At 36.8% G+C, this 15445-nt stretch overlaps 1 protein-coding gene across 3 annotated transcripts in view; it reads left to right on the top strand.

Moving 5' to 3' along the window:
- Positions 1-15445, top strand: part of SETD2 (SET domain containing 2, histone lysine methyltransferase) — a 75566-nt gene that overhangs the window by 13772 nt on the left and 46349 nt on the right. For 2 of the 3 annotated variants that reach the window (XM_061128763.1, XM_061128762.1), the window contains exons 2-4: positions 5481-5496; positions 7120-11474; positions 14036-14167. In XM_061128763.1, coding sequence (XP_060984746.1) covers positions 5481-5496; positions 7120-11474; positions 14036-14167 — 4503 coding nt within the window. Of the gene's footprint in view, positions 1-5453; positions 5497-7119; positions 11475-14035; positions 14168-15445 lie in introns of all 3 variants that reach the window. The other variant, XM_061128761.1, reaches the window with a different exon arrangement.

Genomic DNA, 15445 nt, shown 5'->3' on the forward strand with positions numbered 1-15445 from the left:
TCCTCTTTCGTATTGCAATTAAACATTAAGCATTTTTTATTATGGAAAACTTCAGACGTTCATACAAGAGAGAATGGTATAATGAATACTCTTTGCTCTGCCCAATGTACTCATCAAGCTTCAGCAGTTATTAATGTTTTGCCATTCTGGTTTCATCTGTCTCCTACTCTTCTGTTGTTACTGGAATATTTTAAAGCACCCCAGGTATTCTATCATTTCATACTTACAGAAGTAAGAGAGTCTTTAAAAATAACCACAATATCATGGTCATATCTAGTGCGTGCATACATTCTAAGTTGCTTCAGTCATGTCTAGCTCTTTGTGACCCCATGGACTGTAGCCTGCCAGGCTCCTCTCTGTCCATGGGGATTCTCCAGTCAAGAATCCTGGAGTGGGTTGCCATGTCCTTCTCCAGGCATATCTAGTGCAACTGGCAGTAAATATTTGATGTTATTTAGTATACTGTCCCTGCTCACTTTTTAAAAAAAATAACAGGATCTAAGTAATCATGTGATTCTTAGATTTAAAATCTCAGTCTGTGATAGTCTCCTTATATGTTTGCTACATTTTTTGAAGACTGGTAGTTATATCAGGCCTTTCACCCCACCTCCTTCCTGCTGGTAGTTTTTCAGTTACATATTGTATCATGTTGGTCGCAGGTAGGGGAGGGCACATGTCTGGTTGTTTTAATTTTAGTGATGGCAAAATTAATCATCAGATTCTAGTGTAGTTAGTTGGCTTGATCCATTCATTACAAAAGTTCCTCATCAACCTTTCATCTGCTAGGTTTTGCTGCCATTGATGATTATTGCATTTATGAGCTAGAATTTTCCTGTAAAGAACAGCTATTACTCACCATCTGTTTGATTGCCCTGAAACACAGACACATGATCAAGACTCTAGTTTGAACACTTCTGTTATTCTTTATTTCATGATGCAGCCCCTTCTGTTGCTAGGCAGATACATTTACTATTACACTAAATCAAAATATGTCTCTCTGAAACTTTTTACTGTTTTTCTGCCAGTTCTGTGTAATAGCTAATAAATATTTGACTTAAAGAGCAAAGGCTCTGCAGTCAAACAGCCTGAACACTTGGTTCTGCCATGTTACCAGCTATAACTTAGGTTTCTTCATTTGTGAAAATGGGAACGCAAATATGGAGTATACTCTTCTTAGGTTTGAGGATCAGATGAGCTAGTTGTATGTAAAGCATTTAATGAAATATCTGGAAAAATGGAAATATTCTGTTAGCTACTTACAATGGTGCTGGCAGTCTAATTGGCTGTAAGACAGTAGTATACATAACGTGGTTCAGTTACCAAGAACTTAGCCTTCAGCTCTTTCTGTTGTGATTCATTGGCTAGTACTAAAAATGAATTTCAGCATTTATACATAATGTCTTTTGAAGGTTATTTGGTAATGGTTATACCTTCTCCCACAATTTGCTAATGAAGAAGATGAAACAGGTAATTTAAGAGATTTAACTCAAAACAGAGAAAAATGTAGTGAAACTCATTTGTATATAATAAGCCCTAAAATGTTCAAATTAGATCCCCATTCTGCCCAATTATGGCTTTTGGAAAACAGGTTACTTTAACAGAAGAACATAATTCAGTTTATGCAAGTGTTGCTAGAGGCTAATTTGGAAGACCAATTTAGAAACATTTCAGGTATACATACTACTGTTAACATTTGGGATGATATTCTTAGCTTTCCTCACTGACTAGGAACTCTTCAGTGATACACTGGAGATCAGCTGTGTTTACAAAGTGATTTCTTGTTTAAAGAAGATAACTTTACTATCTATATAGACACTCCACATTAAAATAAAATTTCAACTATGTGGGGATGTAAGAGTAATTGATGACTACTATGACATGGGAGAGAGAAATATGTTTTGACCTATATTTATTTATATAACCAGAGATAGCTTTGAAAAGATGCCATACTTTGAGAATATTCCTGCTGTAATTTCAATAACATTTAAAAATAATATTTAATCTATGCACATGAAACTCTTACCAGTCAAAACTCTGTTTGAGATACTATGCTAGTTGAAGATGTGGAGTTTAGATCAAATGAGATATAGTGCTTATGTTTATTGAGTCTGTTGGCACTGGTTCAGGTTAGTATATTCATTCCAAACCACTTTGCCACAAGTTTCCAGGCCTTTGGTAAAAAGCAGTGGTATTCATGGATTTTTTTTTATCCACATAAATCACATATATTTCTCATCAGTGTTTTTATTCACTTGTCCTCATGAGTTCCATTTCTTGGATGAGAGGATGGCAAATGTTATAATTTATGACTTGTATGGCTTGTCTTTTCTACAGGTCAGTTTTGAGGTTTTGACCTCTTTTCCTTTGAGAATTGCTTAAAATAAGAAAGCTAAAACTTGATATTATTGTTAAGAAATTTCTTTGATTCAAAAAGTAATGAGAATTTATGCTAGGAATGGGACTGGCAAACCCAAGGAGATTATACAGTAAGGACAAGATGTTACTGATACCTTTGTCTCTTTGTAATTTACACTGTTTTGAGGAAAACAGGCACACTAAATGCAAGTCAAGGCTATATATATAATTGTCATTCTGCAAAGTTTATGATGGAGGAGGAGGGTGGCTGGCGCTGTGAAATTTTGCTTCTTTCCTAATTTTGGAGATAATCACTTAGTACTTGAGAAGGATTCCTTGCCAGTATTTCCCATGGCTCTTACTTGGACCTTGATGTGTATAGCAAACCAGTTTTATTCTGGAGAGCTCAGAGTACTACTTGAAGTCAACCCCTGGGCTAAGGTGTTATGAGCAATGTTATGAAATACTAGTCTTCGGTTTTGTCATTTATCTTCCTTCCTTTTGTTATCAGCCAGTTCTCCTCTTTTTTCTCTTGAGTTTTCATCTCTTCACAATACTACCTCTGCAATTTTATACTCTATTATAGAGTCGAGTTCAGTGCCTACCTGAATATGAATTTAGAAAGATTTCAGGTAGTGTTTCTCCAGCTGAGGCTCTAGGATCCCCAAGAGTCCATTAGTCTCTTTAAAAAAAAAAAAAAAAAATTCTTAAAGGAAGGAGGAGTCTGTGATGATATTTAATAGTTTTTCACATTTTATTATCTTATGTTGAAAAATAATTAATTTTTTGAAATAATTTCAGGCTTATACAATGATTTCAAAAGGAATAGGGATTTCTTATATACCATCCCCTAAATGTATATAGCACAGGGAACTCTGCACAGTGTTATGTGCCAGCCTGGATGGGAGGGGGTCTTAGGGGAGAACGGATATGTGTATGTGTATGGCTGAGTCCCTTCACTGTTCACCTGAAACTACCACACGCTGTTAATTGGGTATACCCCGATACAAAATGTTTTCTGTGTTTAAAAAAAAAAATTAAAAAAGAAAAGCAAAAACATACTGCACTGAATGCAAAATTAATACAGATTCACATGTAATAGAAAAGAAAAAAATGGAAAGCGGCCCATATATCATTCAGATATGAGAAACACCAGCTTTAAGTATTTGAGGAATATTTGAGTTTTAGTAAGAAAGCATTGAAGATTAGGAAGGAGTGACTCTTTAAAGCCTTTACTTATTAAAATCAAGATAAAATGCTGTATCTGATATATGGTTCAGGAAATTCAGTAAACTGAAATCCTGGATTGAGACCTTCTAGGGCCTCACTTTTGTAACCTTGTATCTAGGATAAGAATTGTGTCTGATCTTAGGTAAGTCCTTATCCAGATTTTTCTTAAATGTTTCTGATGATAAGGAAACTTAAGTACCCAGTACAGAGGCACATTCCACTTGCAGCTACCTCATATTTTGTTTTTATAAAGCAGTAAGAAAGACTAACAACTCAGTAGGTAATCAGTGGAAAAGGAGCTGAAAAAAGCACTTCCCAGAAAAAAGAAAAAATGCCAATGACCTATAGATATCTGTTAGGCTGGTAGAACTACAATTGAAGTTAGATCTAAGTACGTTGATGTGTAATTATATCCAGGGCTTTCAGCCCAGAAAAGGTAGAGAGGTGTAATTTCCATTTGTGTATGTCTTTTCTCGTTTAAAAGCAATGTATGTGACCATATAAGCACACACTTTTTGGAAGGTAACAATAGTCGCCACTAGATAGATCTAATTTCAGTTGTATATCTTTTTGTAAATTTTATGTTCTTCCCTGTGTACATGTATTTTTCAAATAAAGAAAGCTAACGTGTTCTAACCTAAAATGAGGTAAAATCTGTCATTGTGTACTTTTGTTGGTCACAGGTCCAACTTTTGGAATTGTGCAAAAATAATGCTGTTTTATCTTCTAAGCTTTCTGATACTTTGAGATAAATCACTATGGTCCTGTGACTTGTCTTTTTCCAGAGTAAATACAATTACGTCATTTTAACTGTAGCCATTTCCTGTGTGACAGATGCCCTTACTATCCAGCTCGTGTGTGTTTATGAATCTTGTTGATACGGCCCAATCGCTCTCATTATACACGTCCTCCCTTTGGAAGCTGCCTGTGTGTCCTGAGAAGTTGGTTGATTGGTCAGTTTGAATAATCATGTCATTCTTTGGTTCTTTGAGCTTGCTGTGACAAAAACTCTTAATTAAATCTTTTCCCACATGTGTCCTGTGACCTAACAGAGATTTGTCTTTGTGTTGACATGGATAGTCAAGATTCTTTAAATCCAGTTCTTCAGTAAGCTGCAGACCTGCATACTGTACATTTTTGACAGAAAATTGGCTGCATATTCCTCTGGTTTTTCTTCTGTAGTAGCTTTTCCAAAGAAGAAGCAAGGCATTCTAGCACGATCTCATGCTGGAGAGTTAAATGCATGTTTTTGCATTATGTTTTTATGTTTCATAGCGAGGGCACAGGAGACTCAGTACTACCTGTGACTTCTTACCCCTATTGTATCAACTTTCCTTCAAACTTTCCTGTTCTTTGCTCTTGACATTATATTATTTACCAAAGCAAGTGTTCTTCTATTAAAAACATTTGTGGCTGATTCCTGCTATTAATTATGGCCTAACAATTTCATTAATGTCTTTAAAAAAATCTTTTAGGAACAATTCTTTGCATTCCTATCCTTCCACTAAACTAAGTTGCTTGTCTTCCTCTTTGCTGTACACTTGTGCATACTTCTATCCTTGTATTTATTTGCTCCATTATGTTGGAATTACTTTTATAACAATTATATTTTATGTTTACAGAAAATCATAAGAACTTCTTGAAGGGATGGACTCTGCTTTAATCACCTTTTCTCTCCATCACCTAGCACAGTGCATAACACTATCTTCATTGAATATTTGCTATGCTAAATGTAACTAAGGCTATGAAGGGACAGATAGCCCACATAGAATATACCTGGAGGTTGTATGTATCCTAAGCTTTAATAAAAAAAACAACTTACATTTCATTCCGTTTTAAGTATTTATGATTTCTTTTTTATTCTTTTGCATGCTTTCTTGGCTGGATGACAATAGAGAAGAAGAAAATGAGGTAAGTATAATTTAATTAGGTATTCAATGATTATGAGATTGAAAACATTCAACATTTAGCTATCATTTTGAATATGAAATGAAGTAGTAGTTTTTGCTTAATTTTGTTTTTGGATTTATAATAATTCATTCCAGTGAGGGATGTTGTATATTTCAAGAAAATGGTTTTTAAACTTTCGAGCGTCAAGAGCTTTTGTCAAGGTAAAGGAAGCTGGCAACTTAAGACAGTTTATTTTTACTGTTTTTATGCATTGAGCTTCCATGTAAGATTTAATTTGAAACGTGAATTCTCTTTCTTGAGAAGTATTTGAAGACCCCTACTCTGTGGTAACACGTGTAAAAACGTTTCCCACTTGGATGGTTACTGTATAATGTTTGAAAACTGATTTCAGATTTTTACCACGTTGAAGTGGAAAACTGTTCTCTTAAATAACCAGAGTTGATTAAAGAACATCAATTAGAAAATTGTTGTAGATGGCAAGTGTACTATCTTTAATTTAGACTTGAGTTTGTTGCTGTAGACTTTTCTGATGTCTACAACCGAGGTTAAGCCTTTAACTTCTGAAGCCCACCGGTTCCTTTGGTGGTTTGGCAAATAATGAAGGGTAAAGTCATCTTAGATATATACTTTGTAGTTGCTGCTTATAGTAGAATAATACTATAAGTCAGCTTGGCCTGGGTATGTATGGGGCCAGCAGATGTAGTGGTAATGTGCCAGGACAGTAATTTTCAGGAAGGCAGAAAGGCCTGGTTCACATTTGGTTTGGTTGCCTCATCTGTAAAATGAGTGAGGTGGGAAACTGCTCTGTACCAGCGATTCCCCACATCTAGGGAGTCCCTCAGAATTGCCTGAGATGCTTGTTTTCAGAAAACAAACTTCTTGTTCACTTTAGAGCTATTGAATTGATATTTCCTGGAGTTTTGTCACAGATCTATATTTCTACCAAGTACCCAAGCGACTCTTTTTTTATATATATCTATTAATTTGTGTGGCTGCACTGGATCTTAGCTGCAGCACACAGGATCTTTAGTAGAAGCCTGTGAACTCTCAGTTGTGGCATGTGGGATCTAGTTTGCTGATCAGGGATGGAACCCAGGCCACCTGCACTGAAGCTCACCAGGGAAGTCCCCTCAAGTAGTCCCTTCCAGTGATGATTCTGTGTGATGCCAGAAGACTAGTTGTAATGACTTAAGATATTTCTTACAGGATAGGGACAAGAACAAAGTATTTTCGTTATGGAGATGTTAGCTGTTGCTGTCTATCCACATGCCCTCTTACAGTGTATGTTGAAATACACGTCAGATTATTTTAAAAATTCTGCCTGGAAAATAGTTCTAAAACTGTAAAATCCTTAAGAGACAATAAGAGTAGAAAAATATGGATAATTGTTGAAACTGGGGATGGGTGCTTAGAGGTTTATTAAACTATTTTACCTTTGGGTATGTTTAAAATTTTCCATAATAAAGAGGATTTTTTTTTTTAATGCTTTTATAGCTTAATGAAATTCATGCTGTTTTTGTCATTAAAAAGGACTTTTTAGTTCTCTGACATTTTAGACTGTGATGCTTGCCATTTAAAAGTAACTTTATTGTAGTAGTAACTGCTCTTTCTGTTCATTCATAGGCAAAGATTGAAAATGTACCGAAAACAGGTTTCATCAAAGGACCAATGTTCAAAGGTGTTGCTTCTAGTCGGTTTTTGCCCAAAGGCACCAAGACAAAAGTTAATTTGGAGGAACAGGGACGACAGAAGGTGTCATTCAGCTTCAGCCTTACAAAGAAAACTTTGCAGAACAGGTTTCTGACTGCACTTGGCAATGAAAAGCAAAATGATACTCCAAATTCCCCAGTTTTACCTCTTCAAGTAGACTCGACCCCTAAAGTTAAGACGGACATTGGAGATACATTATCTACTACAGAAGAATCTTCGCCACCGAAATCAAGGGTAGAATTGGGCAAAATCCATTTTAAGAAACATCTGCTTCATGTAACATCCAGGCCACTGCTGACTGCTGCCACAGCAGCGGCGTCTCCATCTCCTCCCATGGCACCAGTACCAGCAGTCATAGCAGAATCAACAACTGTAGACTCGCCACCCTCATCTCCACCTCCACCACCTCCACCTCCCCAAGCCACAGCACCCTCATCACCAGCACCAGTAACAGAGCCAGTGGCCTTGCCACACACACCAGTTACAGTTCTGATGACAGCACCCATAGATGTAGCTGCTAGAGCCTTGAAGGAGCCACCAGTAACAATTGTACCGGAATCCTCAGAAGTGGACACTAAGCAGGACCCTGTATCTAATAATTCAGAAGGACACATAACTCACAATTTGAATGAGCAAGCAGATATTCCTTCACAAAAAGAAGATTCCCATATTGGGAAGGAAGAAGAAATTCCAGATAGTTCTAAGAGTAGTCTGGGCTCTAAAAAAACAGGTTCTAAGAAGAAATCCTCACAATCTGAAGGCACCTTTCTTGGTTCAGAATCTGATGAAGATTCTGTACGGACTTCCTCAAGTCAAAGATCACATGATTTAAAATTTTCAGCAAACATGGACAGAGAAAGAGATTCAAAAAAGAGCTTAGCAACTTTAAAAAGTGAGGATTTAGGGAAATCTTCACGATCTAAAACAGAGAGAGATGATAAATATTTTAGCTACTCAAAACTTGAAAGAGATACTCGGTATATATCTTCTCGCTGTAGAGAGAGAGAGCGAAGGAGGAGCAGATCTCGGTCTAGATCTGACAGAGGCTCTAGAACTAGTTTATCTTATTCTCGGTCAGAACGATCCCATTATTATGACTCTGATCGTCGCTACCATAGGAGTTCCCCCTATCGAGAAAGGACTCGCTATTCCCGGGCATATACAGATAGCAGGGCAAGAGAGAGTTCTGACTCAGAAGATGAGTATAAGAAGACATACTCAAGGCGCACCTCATCTCATTCTTCCTCTTACAGAGACCTAAGGACATCATCATCCTACTCTAAATCTGACCGAGACTGTAAAACTGAGTCCTCTTACTTAGAGATTGAGAAAAGAGGAAAGTATTCTTCCAAATTAGAAAGAGAATCCAAAAGGACTTCAGAAAATGAAGCAATGAAAAGATGCTGTTCTCCCCCCAATGAACTCGGATTCCGACGGGGGTCATCATATTCCAAGCATGATAACAATGCTTCCCGTTACAAATCTGCCCCTTCAAAACCTGTATCCAAGTCTGATAAATTTAAAAATTCTTTCTGTTGTACAGAATTGAATGAGGAAACCAAACACTCTCATTCTTTTAGTTTACAGACTCCTTGTTCAAAAGGTAGTGAATTAAGAGTGATTAGTAAAATTCCTGAGAGAGAGAAGACTCGGTCTCCATCTCCATCAAATCAACTAAATGATTCACCTACTTTTAAAAAGCTAGATGGATCGCCTGTTTTTAAGTCTGAATTTATAGGACATGATAGCCATGATAGTATTAAGGAAGTAGACTCTTTATGTAAAGTGAAGAATGATCAGTTAAGAAGTTATTGTCTCACAGAATTAAATATAAATGGATCTCCAGGGGCAGAATCTGATTTGGCAGCATTTTGCACTTCTAAACATGACACTGTTTTGATGTCTTCTGATGATAGTGTGACTGGATCAGAGGTATCCCCCTTGGTCAAAACATGCATGCTTTCATCAAATGGATTTCAAAATAATAATAGATGTAAAGAAAAAGACTTGGATGATACTTGCATGAAGCACAGTAAGTCAGAAAGCCCATTTAGAGAAACAGAACTCCTGGTGTCACCACACCAAGATCAACTCATATCTTTGCCAGTTATGACTATAGATTATTCCAAAACAGTTGTTAAAGAACCAGTTGAGGTGAGAGTTTCTTGCTGTAAAACCAAAGATTCAGATATATACTGTACTTCAAATGACAACCACCCTTCTTCATGTCATTCCGGAGCTGAAAATACTGAGCCTTTAGTAACGAAGATGTCTTCAAATAGCTTTATGAATGTGTATTTGAAATCAAAAACAGTTATATGTGATAATGGAAATCTAACCGATCAGCACTCAAAATTTGCATGTGGAGAATATAAGCAGAGTGTTGGTAGTACTAGTTCAGCTTCTGTTAATCATTTTGATGATCTGTATCAAACTCCAGGGAGCTCATGTATTGCTTCATCTCTTCAGAGTCTTCCCCCAGGAATAAAAGTGAACAGTTTAACTCTGTTGCAACGTGGAGAGAATATATCTCCAGTTTTGGATGCTGTGCCGAAGAGTAAAAACTCAGAGTTTTTAAAGCATGCAGAGAAAGAAACAGTGATAGAAGTAGGTAGTGGCCTTCCTGATTCAGGAAGGGGATTTGCTTCATGGGATAACAGGCATAATAATGGACTGTCTGAGAAATGTGTGCAGGAGGCTCACGAAGAAGAGAATTCTCTATTGCCTGATAGAAGAGGAAGACCAGAGATCTCTTTAGATGAAGAAGGTGGAAGAGGACATGCACATACTTCTGATGACTCAGAAGTTGTATTTTCTTCTTGTGATTTGAATTTAACTATGGAGGACAGTGATGGTGTAACATATACCTTAAAATGTGACAGTAGTGGTCATGCCTCAGAGATTGTATCTACTGTCCATGAAGATTATTCTGGTTCTTCCGAAAGTTCAAGTGATGAAAGTGATTCAGAGGATACAGATTCTGATGATAGCAGTATTCCAAGAAACCGTCTTCAGTCTGTTGTGGTTGTGCCAAAGAATTCTACTTTGACCATGGAAGAAACTAGTCCTTGTTCTTCTCGGAGCAGTCAGAGTTACAGACACTATTCTGATCACTGGGAAGATGAGAGATTGGAGCCAAGGAGACATTCATATGAGGAAAAATTTGAGAGTATAAGTAAAGCCTGTCCTCAAACTGAGAAGTTCTTCTTTCATAAAGCAGCAGAGAAAAATTCGGAAATTTCTTTTATACAGCCCAGCCGAAAACAAATAGATAATCATCTGCCTGAAATTGCTCATCCTCAGAGTGACGGGGTTGATAGTACAAGTCATCCAGACATAAAATCCGACCCTCTAGGTCATTCAAATTCTGAGGAAACAGTGAAAGCTAAAATAGCTTCTCAGCATCAAGAAGAGCTACCAATTTATTCTTCTGATGATTTTGAAGATGTCTCAAGTAAGTCTCGGCAACAGACTACTTTTCCTAACCGGCCAGATAGTCGACTGGGAAAAACAGACTCAAGTTTTTCTTGTGAGATCTCCCGAGTGGATGGCTTCCGTTCATCAGAGGAGCTCAGAAACCTAGGGTGGGACTTCTCTCAACAGGAAAAGCCTACCACCACGTATCAGCAGCCTGACAGCAGCTATGGAGCCTGTGGCGGACACAAGTGTCAGCAAAGTGCAGAACAGTATAGCGGGGCACGCAGCTACTGGCAAGGCAACGGCTACTGGGACCCGAGATCAGCAAGTAGGCCCCCAGGAGCTGGGCTTGTGTACGATCGAATTCAAGGGCAGGTACCAGATTCCTTAACAGATGACCGAGAAGAGGAGGAGAATTGGGATCAACGTGGAGGATCTCACTTTTCAAGTCAGCCCAGTAAATTTTTTCTGTCCCTTCAGAAGGACAAGGGTTCAGTGCAAGCACCTGAAATAAGCAGCAATTCCATTAAGGACTCTTTGGCTGTGAATGAGAAGAAAGATCTTCTGAAAAACTTAGACAGAAATGATATGAAAGATAGAGGGCCTCTTAAAAAAAGAAGACAGGAATTGGAGAGTGATTCTGAAAGTGATGGGGAGCTTCAGGACAGAAAGAAAGTTCGAGTGGAGATAGAGCAGGGAGAGACAGCAGTGCCTCTTGGCTCAGCACTGGTTGGGCCTTCCTGTGTCATGGAGGACTTCAGGGACCCCCAGCGGTGGAAGGAATATGCCAAGCAAGGGAAGATGCCTTGTTACTTTGATCTGATTGAAGAAAATGTTTATTTAACAGAAAGGTAAGCCAAATTAATACTTGTCTGAGAAGTTTTAATCTCTTTTTGTAGGAAAAAAACTTAGCTTTTAGAAGTTAATATATGAGTTCAATTGTATGAAATATAGTTGTGTGATAAAATGTAAATTTAAAAATCTAAAAAGTATATTTGCCTATTTAGATTTGGTGGTGTTAGAGTCCCTCAATATTTTTTTCCCTCTCAGGAAGGGGATGTCTGCTTTTTTTTTCCCCCCTCCCTTTACCTCTTTGGTTCTAGAAGTACATTAAAACCAAAGTATATAGAGCAGCCCAGTTTTTCTTAAATTTCTTTTTACATGTGAACCTGGAATAGAAAGTGGAACAAAACTCCGGCAAAATAGTCTGCTCTTAGAGAAGAAAAAAGTTATGTTAGATTTTTTTTTTTCTTCATTGTGAAGATTTTTGAAAAATATCTTTAGGTACTTTACAAGCTAGAACTAGATTGAAACACAGTGTTCTTTTGTCATGTTTTAAAATCTGATGCTAATAGATTAAACTTGGCAATAAGATAATGAGTTTTTAGGAAATAAATGGTAAAATCCCTCACATGAAATAAGGTATAATGAGAATAGGCTAATGAAAACATAATCCTCTAGAGCAGAGCTTCTTGGTCAACTTTCTTTCACCTCTTTCTGACAGTCTTAATTTTCTCAATGTAAATATATGTTTAATATGTGTTTAAAAAGTTTATAGTCTCCTAATCACCTACCTCCTTTTGGAAATTTCTCCTCTAGTTGAGAATCAACTTAGCCATCATCCCTTTAAGCATTCAGAATTTTTTAAAATGAAGACATTTTCCACTGTGGAAAAGGTAAAAGACTTCATCTTAACGTTAGACCCATCAGAAGTTTTTCCTATTAAAAAAAAAAAACACTCTTTTTTTTTTTGAAGGATAAAAAGAGCCTCTTATAGTAACATTCATTTGTATCTAGTTGTAAATTAGGTTTAACTTCAAAATATTGACTATTTTAAGTAGTACTCCTTAGGTATTCTGTGAGTAGAGTCATGCAACTTACATGATCTTTGTACAGGAATAGAAATAAAATTAACTCTGGATTTTATTTAGCAGTGAGTTTCAGATATGTATAAGACTATACACAATAAATTTGGTTGGTGAGAGGCATTTGAGGGCCTTCTGGAGGGGGAAGCATTTATATATGTACTTTTTAAGTCCTGGAGAAGGAAAAAAAAAAAAAAATCCTGGAGAAGGGCATGGCAAACAACTCCAGTATTCTTGCCTGGAGAATCCTATGGACAGAGGAGTCTGGCAGGCCGAAGTCCATAGGGTTGCAAAGAGTTGGAGACGACTGAAGTGATTTAGCACACATGCAGCATTTTAAAGTGCTTGACATATGCTGGGCATTTGTAGAAGCCACTGAGAAGACAAGTCACTGTCAAGTATGAGCATTCTTATGTCTAGTGAAAATAGGCTCACCTGAAAGAAATCTGGGCTTGTTAGTCCTCATCTGACCTTCTGGAGCAATACAAAATAAAGCTCCTGCTTTTATATATAGCTTTTAAGTACTTGTGAGAAGGTATTTTGTTTATCTTTAGTCATCTTTCTTCAGGCAAAGCATATTCTTATGTGTGTTAATGAATTGTGTCTTTAATTGATCCAGATGAATCATTCTTATTATTGCAACTTGGTGAAAACTCTCATGACCCTGCTTAGGTACTTTCTAAAACTGGGACTGTAGAAGAACTAATGTTGAAGGTGAAAGCAGATTAGTTAGGAGATTAAGACAGTCTCCTAGAGCAGGAGCTGTGCTCTTCACTTGTCTGTTAGTTGAAGAGTAAGTCATAGTTCCCTGATCTTAAGAAGGGGAACTTATTCATCTCTCCTTGAATTTTTTTTAAACAGGATTTGCACAAAAATGATGTTGCTGAAGGAGTCTCTAAAGGGTTTGATTGAGTTAAATTCTTGATTAAAAACTATTTTTGTTTTTTGTTTGTTTGTTTTTTTAAGCAACCCCTTAAAACTATTATTTGTATAACTATGAGGACTGATTCTTTTTTTTTTTTTTGACCACATGGCAGCATACAGGATCTTAATTTCCCTACCAGGGATTGAACCTGTACCCCCTTGCAGTGGAAGCATGAAGTCTTAACCACTGGACCACAAAGAAGTCCATTAGGATTGATTCTTAAACTTAACTTTATTAATCAGCTGTGTTATTACCTGATACTCATGAGTTTTCCAATTTTCCTCTGGAGCCAAATAGGAGTACTGACCTGAAACTGCTCAGAATTTGAGGCTTAGATGACAAGGACTAGGAAAAAAGGCTGAGTCCAAAATGATAGACTTGAGCTTATCCCATCCTCCCATTTGCCAAGGCTGAGGTTGCCTCTCATCTATTTTGCAACACGGTTCTTAGTGTTTTCAGTCTCATGAATGCTTAGTGGTTCAGCATTTTTTCTTTTTAAATGATTGACTTAACCAGAATCATTAAGTGGAAAACAAATGAGATTTGGCATTTTTTGACTGTGTATAATGTATCATTGCTAGGACATTTATTTAACCAATTTTAACAAAATTTTACCTAATAGAAAGAAGAATAAATCCCATCGGGATATTAAGCGAATGCAATGTGAGTGTACACCTCTTTCTAAAGATGAAAGAGCTCAAGGTGAAATAGCATGTGGGGAAGATTGTCTTAATCGTCTTCTCATGATTGAATGGTAAGTAAATTAGAATGCTCTGCTTTTGCTCAGTTATTCTATCAAATGTCTCTAAATATCGAGAAGAATTATTAAGAAGAGTAAAATTTTAACTTTTCTCCTCTTAGCTACTGTTGAGTATTTATGAGCCATGAAATCTCCTGTGTGAAACTGGAGATGAAAACTCCAATCTCCAGTTTATAAGGAGACAGATTTCCCTCACATTGTGCATTAGATTATGACACGCACTGTAAGTGCTCTGTCAAGTAGCCCTAATGCTGACATAGCAATATTAATTTTTACCTAGTCTTCTTTTATCTCTTGTAAGGTTCATGTCCTGAGAAGTAAATGTTGGTATTTTTAAATTTTTATCATAAAATGAACTAAAATCCTAACATTTCAAAAGTGCTTAAAGTAAGTGTCTTGTTCTCCTAAGCCTCAATCCCTCTATTTGTAGTCTTTCTAGATAGTTTTTATGCCTGTAGGAGCAGAGGTGGACATTTCCTCATCTTATGTGTAAAAATGAAATTCTTACTGTATGTACCTTATGAAACTTTGTTCCCCATCACTTGCCACAACACTTTTAATATGTTTTAGAGACCTAGTCAGAGCTACATATTTTGACCTACCCAAATCTTTCTCTTGACTATATTGTGTATTCTATTCATAGTTAATGTGTAATTATTAATCTTCTTTTGATGGACATTTGCTTCAATATTTTTCATATAAATAGTAAATATCTTTACATTAAAAAATGTGATTTTTAAAAAACAATCAGAATGAAAATTATATCATTTTTAACCATCAAAAGATTATTAAGGTGCTTTATAGTATAGATGGGCTTCCCAGGTGGCGCTAGTGGTAAGGAATCCACCTGCCAGTGCTGGAGATGCAAGAGATGCAGGTTGGATCCCTGGGTCGGGAAAATCCTTGAAAGTAGGAAATGGCAACTCACTTTAGTATTCCTGCCTGGAAAATTCCATGGGCAGAGGAGCCTGTCAGCTTTGGACTATTAAGAATTCAGTAAATTTTTTATTTTTTCCAGAAGCCATTGTGGAAGAGCCTTGCTACTTCATGTTGTGCTTACTCTGAACAAGGATGTGTTTAATGATGACTTTGGTTTTGCTTAAATGTAGCTCAAGTAGTTAGCTACATTCAAAAGATGAAATTAGTGATGATTGAAGTGGAATGTAAGAGAAGGTGCACCGATTGAAAATAAGTTAGCTCTGCATAGTTATCAGAGTGCCACAGGCTTCCATGCAGTCTGGAAATGAATCCTAACACCCTGAGGGAGGAGTA

This window comes from Dama dama, chromosome 24 (assembly GCF_033118175.1).
Source record: "Dama dama isolate Ldn47 chromosome 24, ASM3311817v1, whole genome shotgun sequence".
Taxonomy (NCBI): Eukaryota; Metazoa; Chordata; class Mammalia; order Artiodactyla; family Cervidae; genus Dama; species Dama dama.